Source organism: Thamnophis sirtalis, unplaced genomic scaffold, assembly GCF_051295495.1.
Source record: "Thamnophis sirtalis isolate CommonGarterSnake01/CBP01778 unplaced genomic scaffold, rThaSir2_p1.2 scaffold_2, whole genome shotgun sequence".
In the NCBI taxonomy this organism is placed as follows: domain Eukaryota; kingdom Metazoa; phylum Chordata; class Lepidosauria; order Squamata; family Natricidae; genus Thamnophis; species Thamnophis sirtalis.
The window spans coordinates 16,096,580-16,110,816 of NW_028261382.1; the positions used below are offsets into that span (position 1 = coordinate 16,096,580).

Below are 14,237 nucleotides of genomic sequence, written 5' to 3' on the forward strand. Positions count from 1 at the left end.
ACAATGATCCAAGGTGGCACACAACAACCAAAAATCCTCAGAACTTCAGTCCTTAAAACCCCATGACTCCATCTTGTCAGTTTGAGCTGAAGTCTGCTGTCCCTCATCCCTGATCTCAAATATCCAGGCACCAGGAAAAGATCTTGAGAAGATTGCTGAATTGACCTAGAGAGGATCTAGGATCATCAGGCATCAGACCAATCAAACTATTATGTATCTAAACTACATCATGAATTACTGAGGGAACTCTGGCAGGGAGGTCTAGCCTATTCAAACTAAGGACTGTGGGTTACAGCATTTTTTCATGGCTTCAGGGGCTGTCAAAGAAGAGGAGGTTGACCTATTCTCCAAAGCGCCTGAGGGCAGGGCGAGAAGCAACGGATGAAAGATTATCAGGGAGATCCAACTTGGAACTAAGCAGAAATTTTGTATCTCTGTTAGTAGTAAAATTTTCTAACCGCCCACCGGTTCCACAGTAATGGTGATTTATAAAGTAGGGAAGTAAATTTACTTTATAAAATGTATAAAGCAGAGTTACAGCAAACCCCTACCGCCCACCATGAAAGCTGGAATGCCCACTAGTGGGCGGTAAGGACCAGGTTGACTACCACTGTTCTAAAGAGCAGTTAGGGTTGATCTCCTCTAGGACTGACCGGTTTGATCGCCTTGCAGTCCAAGAGACTCGCAGGAGTCTTCTCCAGCACCAGAGTTCAAAGGCCTCAATTCTTTGAGGGGTTTTTTTGAGTAATTTTTACTCAATTAAATCAGTAAATGTCACCTATTTCTCTTAGGCTTGTTATTCATTTTGACTTATGGCTTTGAATGCACCCACATATTTAAGTTGAATGCCACTTTAAAATGAGACTGTTCCACAACTGTGAAAACATGCATGCTACTTGCTTCTTTTTATTCCCTCATTGTCAATAAAGGAAGTAGGTTACAATTAGTCAGTCATGTCAAATAGCTATTGCCCAGTCAACATGCGATAATCTTAAGTACACACAATTGTGGCTTACTCCCTGACTGAAACCAGGCCAAGGTCAAAAGATATCCAATCTGAACTAAGACCTCTTTCTTGTCACTAATTCAGAATTAGACAGGTTGAAATTGCCTTTAGAGCAGTTCCTGCAGAGGAAAGAATGACTGGAATTCTCTTTCAGTAATCACAGAGAAAGTAGCATTATGGTCTGTATTTGAAAAGTATCATTCACCCCCCCTCCTCCCCCAAGGAAATCAGTAACATATTTTTTGTCGAAATTCTTCTTTTGTGTGTGTGCGTGTGCTGATTTCAACTTTCACACAGTTTCAATAGCTATCCTTAGTAAGTGGGGTAACTTGAAACGGCTGAGCAAATACAAACCTACTTTTCAAGTAGACAGCTATTTGAAGTTACAACTGGCAAAACATCTTAGGAAGATATTTACGGGAGCGAGATTCGAACAACTCAACACAATGGTCAGATATGGGAGATTCTATTCTATACCTACAACGTGCGTCTCTGCATTTGCGGAGAGGCAGAGGTAGAAGACCTGGCTCACATCCTATTTGATGTTGCTTGTATAAGGGAGTGAGAGGCAAGTACCTTGGTTCATATACCGAATGAAGGACCCATTGGGATCCCCATATCAAAACAACTTACTTTATGTGCGGCCAGAGCTTGAAAATAACATTTAACACAGCACAGTACTTAAACAAAATGGTTCGGTTGAGATCTGCATACATGGAATAGATTGTAAGGGTGGCACCGAAATATAATTTTATGGCATTTTATTCTATTTAACATATTTATATATTAAATTATAGTGTATCTTATCTGATAACTATTTTACCCTACTCTTATTATAAATTGTTTGTGTAGGATTTTATTGGTGATATGTGTTTGAACCTTGTGCTTTGATATGAGCTATAGGTTAATCAATAATAATAATAATAATAATATTGATAATAATAATTATTATTATCAATAATAATAATTAAACCAAACTTGATAAACTGATACTATTTAAATAATAATAATTTACATATTTTTTTTTAAAAAAAATTTTTTTACCCTGTTTACTGACAAGCTCAAGCAGATTCAGACCAAGAACTACTTTAAGTACCACCAAAGGCCGGGGTGTGTTCCATTCCATCACGCAATCTGTTTTTTAAAAAGTCTTCTTGCTTCCATTTCCCCCCACCCTCCATTAGCATAAAAGTAATTCTGGTGCCTGGAACTATTTGTGAGGTGCTTTGGATCCTGACTTATACTTATGATCAAGAAGCTGTCTTCTTTCACGCAACATTAGCTAGAATTGTTTAAGGAACATCCGACACAAACAATTTTAATAGGGCTCCACTAATTCGAGGCTCTGGGTTTTCTTGTGGCATTCATTTCAATGCCCGGAGTAATGAAGATAACACAAGCACCATTACGGTTGCATTGTTTGAGGTTGAGATTATCTATTAATTATGCATGCAAAGTTGACAAGATTGTTATGCAACAGTAAAAAAAAAGTAGGGAGAACTGTCACTCAAATATGGGCAGCCTTATTAGTGCTTCCATGTTGGAAAGGGTTCCAATGCCATGCTTTTTAAGGCTTGGTTAAAATATAACTGGGAAACAATTTCTCATCAAATCTCCTAAAGAAAATTGAAGTGGCGGTTTGAAATCTTTTGAGCCCATCGCAACACAGAGTCACAGACAGAAGAATTTTTTTAATCTTATTAGCAGCTTCCGTAATTTTTGTTCCACTGCATCTCAACTTACGTTTTACAATCTGATAAAACATTAACAAGATTAAAATATACCCAAATTGAAACCCCAACCTTCTAACAACAGAGTAAATTAGACAGGGGGAAAGAAAGGATTAAAGAACGTAATATAATTTGGATGAGAAAACCTTACTATGTGCTCAACAAGCTTGCTGACTTTTCAGAGCTTCTGGAAATAACCTCTTTCAAATATTAAGAAGATTCTTGTGGCTTAATCAGATTATGTTTGAAACTGCATGGTGCCAAAAACATGCAACTCTCATGAAAGCTGTACTTTAAGTTCATTAAAAGAGAATTCCCACTAGATAAGATGAGGCAAGATTATTCCTTAAAGAAGCTGCAGACTGCAATGACCTTCAAAAAATTAATAACTGCACTGCTGACACTCAAATTATAAATAAGGGACAGCTTGCCATGGGTTGCTATGATGATGATGATGAGGATTTAAGTGGAGATTTAGACCACAGTTCTTAGTTATATGGGATCAGCCTGCATAGAACAGTGTCCCTATATAATATACATAAATAATTTAGCCCATATCCTTTGACCATGGAGAGGCTATAAAATATGACCTGGTTACAGATGTGCTTCTCTAATTATTTTACTCCACTAATGCTTACAGGAACTATTGCCATGACACTGTAGCTGAAAATTATTCCAGGGTTGTGAGAACAATGCAAACCCTTTCAAAAGGATAGTTTGGAAAAATGAAGAAACAACTGAAGTAGCTAAGTCCTCCAGAAAGTTTTGGCACTATTGCTAATGAGGGCTTTCTCTTGTCCATATATGTGTGTCCAGACAACATTCCCACAGGATTACTGATGAAATATATTAACACAAATGAAGGCTAATTTAGGTGTCCCTGGATAGTGTTGCAGGATCCAATCTGGGTCAGTCAGGCTAGAGAGAAATTCCCTGATGAGGGGTTCCAGCACAAGTCTAAAAGCTTGGAAGACAAAACTTCTGGTCCTGGTGATCGACCCAGATTGGATCCTGCAAATATATTAACTGTCAGATTTTTAAAAAATGGAATTATATTGCTCTGTACAAGATACAAGGTTCCTGCATTCCTAACTGAAACACACAATCACACATTCTTGATCAAAGGAACTGATGATAAAATAGTTATTAAAGGTATTAGAATGCTGTGTTCTAAGAGGGATAGGACACACTATTACAAGGTAAAATGTAGCTCTACATCCTTACAGAAGATAAGAATTAGATTGTTGCAAACTGTATTATTGTTAGAAAGTATATTCACAGATTTCCTGAGTAAATAATTAAGCTGATGTAGATAAAAGGTAGCCACTCAGTAAGAACTGAGCATGATAATGTTTTCTAACAATTTTTCACAGAATAATATTGATAGGTTTACTAAGGTAAAGGTAAAGGTTCCCTTCGCACATATGTGCCTAGTCGCTCCCGACTCTAGGGGGTGGTACTCATCACCGTTTCAAAGCCGAAGAGCCAGCGCTGTCCAAAGATGTCTCCGTGGTCATGTGGCTGGCATGACTAAACGTCGAAAGAGCACGGAACGCTGTTCCCTTCCCACCAAAGGTGGTTCCTATTTTTCTACTTGCATTTTTACCTGTTTTCGAACTGCTAGGTTGGCAGAAGCTGGGACAAGTAACGGGAGCTCACTCTGTTACACGGCGCTAGGGATTTGAACCGCCGACCTTTCTGATCGACAAGCTCAGCATCTTAGCCACTGAGCCACCGCGTCCCTATAAAGGTAGAGGTTCCTCTTGTACATATGTGCTAGTCGTTCCCGACTCTAGGGGGCGGTGCTCATCTCTATTTCAAAGCCTAAGAGCCAGCACTGTCCGAAGACGTCTCCGTGGTCATGTGGTAGGCATGGCTAATTACCCTATAATTATTTATAACTATATAATTAATTAATAGACATATAATTAATTATAGGCATTACCCTAAAGCAGCGATGGTGATTTTTTTGCACATGCACATGTGTGCTTTCCAGCTGACAGGGCAACGCCTCGCGTGCCCTGACAAATGGCTCCATGTGCCACCTGTGGCACATGTGCCATAGGTTCGCCATCCTGGCCCTATAGTATAAGAACAAAATTAGATCAGGTCTAATTTTGTTCAAGAAAAAAGAGCTCATAATATACTGTTTATATCCACTTAAGATATTTTCCTATAAAAGAAAGCCACTTTTATATAATCTCAGCATAATTACTAACAAAAATAATATACTTACAGTTCTACAAGATTTGGAAGTTTCTGAGCAAGGTTTTCTGGCTAAAAAAAAAAGAATATGGACAAAGTTATAGTTTCATCTTTATAAACTCAACATCAATTTGTTTCTTCTTTCAAGCTAGAACCAGGATGAAGCTTTGAATACCAGGATCCTTGAGCTACACACCAAATTATTATACCTGTTTCTCTACCTGATTTGGCAATTATTGTATTTAGCCTTGCCTAACCAGCAACCACAAACTTCACCAAGTACGAGTGTGTCAAGTCAACAAGGAGTGTTACTAGCAGACAGCAAATAACTTTCCAATGTGAAACTGGGAATTCTAGAACAGTGGAGTTGGTTCACATTATTAATTAATGTAATCCAAAATCCTAACATATCCAAATTCAGTAACTAGTGATGAGATTAGCAATGTATTTTCAAGCTGTCCTTACACTACGAAACAACAGAATTAAAATACGTATATTGATTACTTCAGTCATGATATTTTAATTACTTTATCAAAAACATAACCCGAGGATGGATTTGTTTTGAAATAAACATGTTACAGTTTATGCTGCTATATCTTTATTGGTGTATGTAAAATAATCTGATTTTGCCACACTAAACAAGGAAACCACTTATCTTAATGTATATGCCATAAAAGTTGGAATTCTCCTAAACGTGAAAGTGTGCTAAAGTAGTGTTTAAACCAACAGCCATTCTTACAGCAGTCAAGTCACAATACTCTAAATAGGTCTATCCAGAAACTGACTGATTATCTATCCCAGTAGTTCTCAGCCTTTTATTTACCTCATACCTCCTTTAAATACCTTTTGTGGCCATGAATCATAGCCATGGACCCCCTCAAGACTTAACTCAAGATTTAAATCATAACATTTTTTTTCAAGCCTTTGCAAATCCCATGAGAACATTATGGTCCCTCCAGGGATCCACGGACCAAGGGTTAATAACCACAATTTTTTAAAGAATTTATGAGATAAGGATTCAAGAGTGAGTATAGTTTAAAGCAGTGTAGGATTCAGCCAATTCATACTACTTCAGGAGAAGCAGTTGTTAACTTTCCGAGCAGTTTGGTGAACTGGTTGTTGGAAGAAATCATTAGGGCAGAGAACCGGTTGTTAAATTATTTGAATCCCACCACTGGTTTAAAGCATATCTTTGAATTTTTTAAATTCACTGCTGTGTTGTTTACAGGAGGTAGGGATGTGTTTCTCTGAAAATGAGTTGCTGAAAGAAGCTTATAAAATATAAAAAAGTTCAAAGACCAGTTGTATGTAACTATGCAAAGATAAAACCAAAGGAAGAACAAATCACAGCCAGCGACTACAGATGGTTAAATAACTTGGAAGGGTAGGATACTATTGACAAATTATTTCAATTCGTAATGCAAGCAATCATCCCCTTAGAATCCTCCCTTTCAGCTAAGCACATATGCAGAACTGTTCATATCTTCAGCCCTTTTTTCCAGTTAAGAAATATAGGAATTTGAGCTTGGTTTCCACCTACTGGGGAATTAATGTTCAACACCCTGAAGCTGGGCAACAGTTTCTAACTGAATTCTAACCAAGGGCCAAGTTTTCACTGATTTGAAAAGGTAGGCAGTATAGGTAAAGGTAAAGGTTCCCCTCGCACATATGTGCTAGTTGTTCCCAACTCTAGGGGGTGGTGTTCAACTCTATTTCAAAGCCGAAGAGCCAGCGCTGTCCGAAGACGACTCTGTGGTCAAGTGGCCAGCATGACTAAACGCTGAAGGCGCACGGAACACTGTTACCTTACCACCAAAGGTGATTCCTATTTTTCTACTTGCATTTTTACATGCTTTCGAACTGCTAGGTTGGTAGAAGCTGGGACAAGTAACGGGAGCTCACTCTGTTATGTGGCGCTAGGGATTCAAACCGCTGAACTGCCAACCTTCGGATCGACAAGCTCAGTGTCTTCGCCACTGAGCCACCACGTCCCGTAGGCAGTATAGCCACCATTTTTTTAAAAAAAGGCTAATGTTTATCTCCTTTTTTCCCCATTATCAAATTAGAATGCCATCCTCAAAAGTCTTTTGTTGAAAACCGTCTACATCTTGTAAGACCTGCTTGTCAGATTCAATCTTGCAGAGTTGGGCTCTTCTGGGATCCTTTGATGAAATAATTTAATCTGTCTGGACCTCAGAAGCTCACCTTCTCCATAGCAGTACCTGCCCTCTAGAACAAGGCTCACCTCAAAATTTGGATGGACCTCACTCTGCAGTGACTTTATTTAGAAGAGTTGTGAAACTTTGCTCTTCCCTGAGGTCTTTGACGAGGTAGAGTGAAACTCATTGCTGCATTGCACTTGTATTCTTTTATTTTTTATCTTATGCTGTAGCAGGTGGTGTCCGACCTGCTGCCTGCAGACTACAAATGGCCCTGGACAGTTAGTAATACGGCCGCCCAAAATCATAAAGTTTTTATTATATAGCTTTTTATTAGTTTGTAATGTAACATACAAAAAGAATTCAAAAGCAAATATTAGGGAAATTAGGAAAGGAAAAAGGGGAGTGAATACTGGGGGAAAGGAAGGAAAAAAGAAAAAAAAAGGCATTGACTTCCGACTCCTTTGGTGTAGTAAAATAAGGCATTAAGATCTACCCTCAACTTTTTACTTTTTCATAATAATAGAAACTAGCCATTTCTGTAACAACAAATCTACAGTATCTAATTGGTAAAACCCAAGGTCAAAGTTTCATCTTTTTTCACCTCAAGCAAAAAGTCCAAAAGTGGTTTCCAAGTCAAAGTAAAGGTGTTTGTGTTTTTTTTCTTTAATCAGAGCAGTCACTTGCTAATTCCATCAATTTTTTTGCAGCGATTCATCCATTGTGGGGGTCGAGGTGACTTGCCATTTCTGCCATTTTTTTCTATATTCACTTTAAGAATTTTCTATATTAGGATATGAATCCTACTTCAATATTTCTAAACTTTTTAACATTATGTGAGTTTATATACATTAAATATATTATATATTTTATATGCGACTTAAGACAATTTCTCTTTACGCATGCTTAATAGATTAACAGAGTTGGAAGGGACCTTGTAGGTCATCTAGTCCAATCACCCGCCCAAGCAGGAGACCTTCAACGAATAGGAGAACATCTAGAACAGTGCTACTTAAACTGGACAACTTTAAAAGACTTCAACTCCCAGAATTCCCCAGCCAGCTCCTTCTCATCCCCAAGAATATGTCTTTTTATTCCATCAAAATACCCCAAAATAAAATAATTTAAAAAACAACTTTGAAACAGACATGATGGCTGGTTTAAAAGATCTGAATTCCCCCTCCACGCCCCATGGAATTAAAACCGATTCACCCCATTCACACCATCATGGTGAACACCTCTGGATAAATTTATCTGGCTCACCAGCAAGTTGGCAAGGGAGAAAAAACCTGGTCTTGTGAGGTAGGCCACCGATTGCTTGCCTTACAGTATTTGTTTCCTGACTTGGTCTACCTGAAAAGATTAACATAGATCGCCCCAAAGGTGCTTTTTCAAGAGGCAACAAGGCTTTCTACTTAGACATTTAGTTAACATACATCCTTTTCAGTGGTGGGTTTCAAAAATTGTTCGAACCTACTCTGTGGGTGTGGCCTCCTTTGTGGGAGTGGCTTGCCACGCATGTGACCGGATGGAAGTGGCTTGCCGCCCATGTGACCGGATATGAAGATGCCGACGACACTTGTCAGAACCGCCTTAAATTACCTCACACACAGCACTGGCATGCATAAGAATGTGATGTAAACTTGTTTTTTTAAAAGGCATCTTTGGTTTGTATTAAAACAACTTCAACACACACAATGTTCTGATTGCACCACAAACGCAGTAGCCATCCTTACCTTTCACAGAGGCACTGAGATTTATAAATATGAGCATGATAGTGTAGAATAATCATGTCCAAGGACCAATGGTGGGTTTCAAAAATTTTTGGAACCTCTTCTGTAGGTGTGGCCTGCTTTCCAGGTCCACTGGTGGAACCTCTTCTAACCGGTTCAGTAGATTTGACGAACCGGTTCTACCAAATAGGTGCGAACTGGTAGGAACCCACCTCTGATCCTTTTGTTGCCCAACATAAGGAATAACTGATACTTCAAAACATAAATTCTATTTAATACAATAACAAATCTGTTGCTTATTAATCAATGAAATGACATACCAAGGTAGTTAAGGAATTTCTTTTCATATATAATCTTTCCAAGTACTGCAGACCTTCATCCTTCAGCAACTCTAAAGGAAAATGATGAAGATTTCGATAGTTCAAGAATAAATTCTTGTGCCTTTCTAGTTTTGCCTCTGATATCGTCTTACAAAGTTCTGATGCCATGGTGAATATTGGTCCAGCCACTTTATTAGATCTCTACTCATGGCAAAAATGGATCATTTCTGAAAGAAAAAAACAGAAGAAAAAGATGATCAATAATTCTCTTCATGATTTCCAAAAGCAGTTCTTCAGAAGCATCAATTTTTTTTAAATCTATGAAACTTTGTCACACAACGAAAGCAAAACACGCCACGCTCTTTAACAGTAGAAAACAAACAGCAAAGTGGCTTAGAGTACAACAAAGTTTCAAGCAGTAAAACTAACATAGTAGCAACATTTAGGGCAACTGACCTGAGATATACTAATACAGTACTAAAATCTATGCAACAAAACAAAACAAAACAGGAAAATATTTGAAAAATATTAACTTAATTAACTTATTATACTTTACAACCCAACATTGGCATAACTGCTATGTGTATGAAAATAATGCCCACACAGGAGTGGAAGAGGTTTTAAAGATAAGAAGGCTGTTTGAAAACCTGCTTTATTATGATACCAGCTGCTAACCTAGCGTTGCCCGGAACCAATCCCCCTTACCAGAGGGTGCCCCCTTGCTTTTGGTTTGTTTGCTTGTTGGGTTTTTTAGAACTAATCCCCTTTACTAGAGGGAGCCCCTTGTGGGAAGCAGTTACCATGGCAACACCACTGTGCTGTACAGTAGAAGTCATTTTAAGGCACAACAGGCTGTATCTTAACAGAACTTGAATCCAAAATGCACACTATCACTGTCAAAAGTACTGTGATTTGACACTATAGATATAATTCATTCCTTTTCGTTTCAGTGGCCCAGGCATTCCAGAGTTATGCTGGAATACCCACCCATGGACACCTTCAACCAACCATCCTTATTTATATATAGAAATAAGCAGAGATGAACTTAGCTTTCCCCTGTACAAATAAGTTGGACACACATCCAAAAAACAATGGGAATATTTATTTTATTTAAAGCAAAAATGAGATAAATCTAAGTACCACCAACAGCAATTATGTAAACCAGTGACAGGGAACTCTGATCCTTCAAATGCTACTCTCTCCTAGCATCTCACAACTGGCCAGGGATATAGGCAATATTAAGGATTCCATAACCACTAGGACCTGTTTTATCATTACAAGCAGCAGCTAATTTAATTTAATTTAATTTAATTTAATTTATTAGATTTATAGGCCGCCCAATCCCGGAGGACTGCTCATCAACTCACTTTAAACTCCCTTTTTACAACCCTGCAACCCCTTAATTTGGGGTGGAGTCATGATGAATGGAGGGAAGTGAGCGTTTATATTCAGCTATAAAAAAGACACAACTTTCAGACCAGGTTATGTTGCCAACTTTCCTTTCCCTCTTGGACTATTAAAAACCAAAAGCAGAATTCAAGGAACTTTTGCCCCCAATCAGTGACCGATGACCCAACAAATATGTTAAACTATGCCTCGCTGCAACATGCTTTACCCCACATGCTACAACTGAGAGTGCATAAAAGATAACCGTGAGATTTTGCTGCATTATGGGATGTTGTGCCACTGCCATCATCATGTTCGTTCCACACGAGATTGGCAAGAAGAACAGAAATAGAATAGACCTAGAAGGGACCTGGGAGGTCTTCCAATCCAGCCAAGAAAAGCTCAGTCTGGCATGGGATCCCAGAATCAGCAGCCACCACCACCAGCTAAGCAGTGGTGGGTTGTAGGTGGTATGTCTCAGTACAGGCGTACCGGAGCCTGCCCGGAGCACCGGGTACCGTTCCAGTACGGTGCTCCAGAGGGCCCACCTGAGCTCTTTACCTGTCCTTTAAGCCTTTGGCGCTTTCACACATGTGCATGGTGCATACGGTGCCTGCGCAATGCTCCGCTGAGCAGCTGGAGCATCACGTAGGCTTGCGGAAGCGTCACAAGTACGACGCATGTGCGCACCATGCACGTCCATGTGGGTGACATACCAGTTGGAACAGAATCCGGAACCCACCACTGCAGCTAAGGCTCCCACATCAAGCCTGGAGAGATTCTCAGCCATCCAGGTCATGGTTGTCCCAAAGGTGCTTTTTCAAGAGGCAACTAGACTTTCTTGTTTCTTCTTTGAAGATGTTTCGCTTCTCAACCAAGAAGCTTCCTCAGCTCTGGCTGGATGGTAGAGAATGGAATGATTTCACTCTTCGAATAGTGTGGGAGTATGAACCGATTTCCAGAACATTTACAAATCCTTCCATTCCCCACTGCCCAGTTAGAGCTTGAAGAAGCTTCTTGGATGAGAAGCGAAAGGTTTTCAAAGAAAAACCAAGAAATGCCAGTTGCCTCCTGAAAAAGCACCTTTGGGACAACCGTGACCTGGATGACTGAGAATCTCTACAGACATTTAGCTATACAATTTGTGATGAACGCACTTTGAATGGTGTGGGAGGAGGAATGAATTTAAAAAAATTGCAAATTACGGGAACTAGGAGCACTACTTAGGTGACCCTGAGATAAACCTCCAAGTCCTTCAAGGACCCTCTAAAAGGATGCGAAGGACCAGTTGTCTGCAAGGAATATAAATCCTTCCATTCCCCACCCTCCAGTCAGAGCTGAAGAAGCTTCTTGGATGAGAAGCGGGAAAAAAACAAGGAAGTCCAGTTGCCTTTTGAAAAAGCACCTTTGGGACAACCATGACCTGGATGACTGAGAATTGCTACAGACTTTTAGCTATACAATTTGGGATGCGCACCCTTTGAATACTATGGGAACATGAACATATTTCCAGAAAATTTGCAGATTACAGGAACCAGGACAACACTCAGGTGACCCCAAGGACAGAGATAAACCTCCAAGTGCTTCAACGACCTTCTATGCAATGACCAGCTATCTACAAGAAATATAAATCCTTCCATGCCCCACCCTCCAGTCAGAGCCGAAGAAGCTTCTTGGATGAGAAGCGAAACATCTTCAAAGAAAAGAAAAAAACCCAAGAAAGTCCAGTTGTCTCGGGGGGGGGGAGCACCTTTGGGACTCCCATATCAAGACTGCAAAAGCCCCATAAATTGTGCTTTGGTTTAAAAGGTGATTCGGCTTGACTGAGGTCCCTGTTTCTCCGCTCTGAGCAAGTGACAGGTGTGTGGGCTTCAACTAACACAATTCCTCAGCCAGAACAGGGAATAGATGGAATTGGATGGATGGATGGGGAATTTTGGGAGTTGAAGTCCGCACACCTGTCACTTGCACAGATGGAGAAACACTGACCTCAGTCAAACCGAATCACCTTTTAAACCAAAGCACAATTTCTTTTTTCTTCCTTCTTTCTTTCTTTCTTTCTTTCTTTCTTTCTTTCTTTCTTTCTTCTTCTTCTTCTCTTTCTTTCTTTCTTTCTTTCTTTCTTTCTTTCTTTCTTTCTTTCTTTCTTTCTTCCTTCCTTCCTTCTTTCTTTCTTTCTCTCCCTCTCTCCCTCCCTCCCTCCCTCCCTTCCTTCTTCCTTCCTTCCTTCCTTCCTTCCTCCCTCCCTCCTTCCTTTTCTTTCTTTTTTTGAGGAGGCAACTGGACTTTCTTGTGTTTTTTTCTTTCTTTGGAAGACGTTTCGCTCCTCATCCAAGAAGCTTCTTCAGCTCTGACTAGACGGTGGGGAATGGAAGGATTTGCAAATGTTCTAGAAATCCGTTCATATTCCCACACCATTCGAGGGGTGAAATAATCCTTTCATTCCCCACCCTCCAGTCAGAGCTGAGGAAGCTTCTGGGATGAGAAGCAAAACATCTTCAAAGAAGAAAAAAACAAGAAAGTCCAGCTATCTCCTGAAAAAAAAAACCCCACCTTTGGGACTCCCACATCAAGATTGCAAAAGCCTCACAAATTGTGCTTTGGTTTAATTCGGCTTGACTGAGATCAGTGTTTCTCCGTCTGAGCAAATGACAAGTGTGTGGACTTCAACTCCCACAATTCCTCAGCCAGAGCAGGGAATAGATAGAATTGAATGGCTGGCTGAGGAATTCTGGGAGTTGAAGTCCACAAACCTGTCACTTGCTCAGAGGGAGAAGCAGATGGGGGTTAGGTGCTCCAACAACAGCTGCCGACCGCAACGGGACCGTTACAGCCCCAAATCCGTCGGGGGATTCCCCCCCACTACCCCGCTATCCCCATCCAAGGGGAGCAGTCAGGAAGCTGCTCTTCATCCCTCCCATCCCGGTTTCTATGACAACAGGGCCCTTGGGTGGAAGGAGAGACCGAAAAAAGGCAGCTTCTCCCCCTGTGGGAGAAGCCGCCTCGGAGCCAGAGCGCTCACCGGCGGTTCCCGGCCGAAGAAGGAGGAGGGATCTCCTCCCTCTATGCGAAAACATCAGCTCGCCCAAAGGAAACGCCTCCGCCGGCCGTTAACTTCCGGTTCAGCGGAGGCGGAAGTGACGTTCTGGAACACGTGACACGGGCCTGCGCGGGAAGCGGGTGGAGTCCCGCGAGACTTTCGCTTTCGTCCCCGTTTGCTCCGCGCTTTGCTCAGTCGCGCGGAACGAGGGAAGTGCAGTTTGGATGTGGGGGACCAAGAGGAAATATCTGTGGGAGGGTTAGATGGGGATATCCTCTTTCAAGAAGATAATAAAATTAGGAAGGAAGGATGGACAGACATGGTCCATGGGACTCCAGAACCTTCATTCATCAAATGTTTCCTTCTCAAAAACTGGTACCAGCTGCCTTCTGTGTGTGGGTTTGCTGGTCAGGAGGGGAGAAAGATGACAGAAGCCTCCCTGGGCAGATTCACTCTATGTTTCTTGTTCCTGTGAAATTAATCTCTTTAAGACAATGTAAAAGTAACTGGTCTTTCTCTCTTTAGAAGGGAGGGGAAGGAAGAGAAGAAAAAAGAAAGGAAAGAAAGAAGGAAGGAAGGAAGAGAGAAACAGGAAGGGAAAGAGAAAGAAAGGGGGAAAGAAAGAAGAAAAGAGAAAGAATGAGAGAAAGAGAGAGAG

The 14,237-nt window shown here is 40.6% G+C and overlaps 1 protein-coding gene across 3 annotated transcripts in view; it reads right to left on the bottom strand.

Moving 5' to 3' along the window:
• LRRC28 (leucine rich repeat containing 28) overlaps nt 1–13,661 on the bottom strand; it is a 47,192-nt gene extending 33,531 nt beyond the window's left edge. For all 3 annotated transcript variants that reach the window (XR_015695427.1, XM_087704333.1, XM_087704332.1), the window contains exons 1-3: nt 13,562–13,661; nt 9,154–9,380; nt 4,973–5,013 (exon numbers count right to left, since the gene is read on the bottom strand). Coding sequence is in view for 2 of the 3 variants with exons in the window: in XM_087704333.1 (XP_087560459.1) it covers nt 4,973–5,013; nt 9,154–9,321 (209 nt within the window). In the remaining variant the exon portion in view is untranslated. The remainder of the gene's footprint in view (nt 1–4,972; nt 5,014–9,153; nt 9,381–13,561) is intronic.
• Nucleotides 13,662–14,237: the final 576 nt, after the last annotated feature.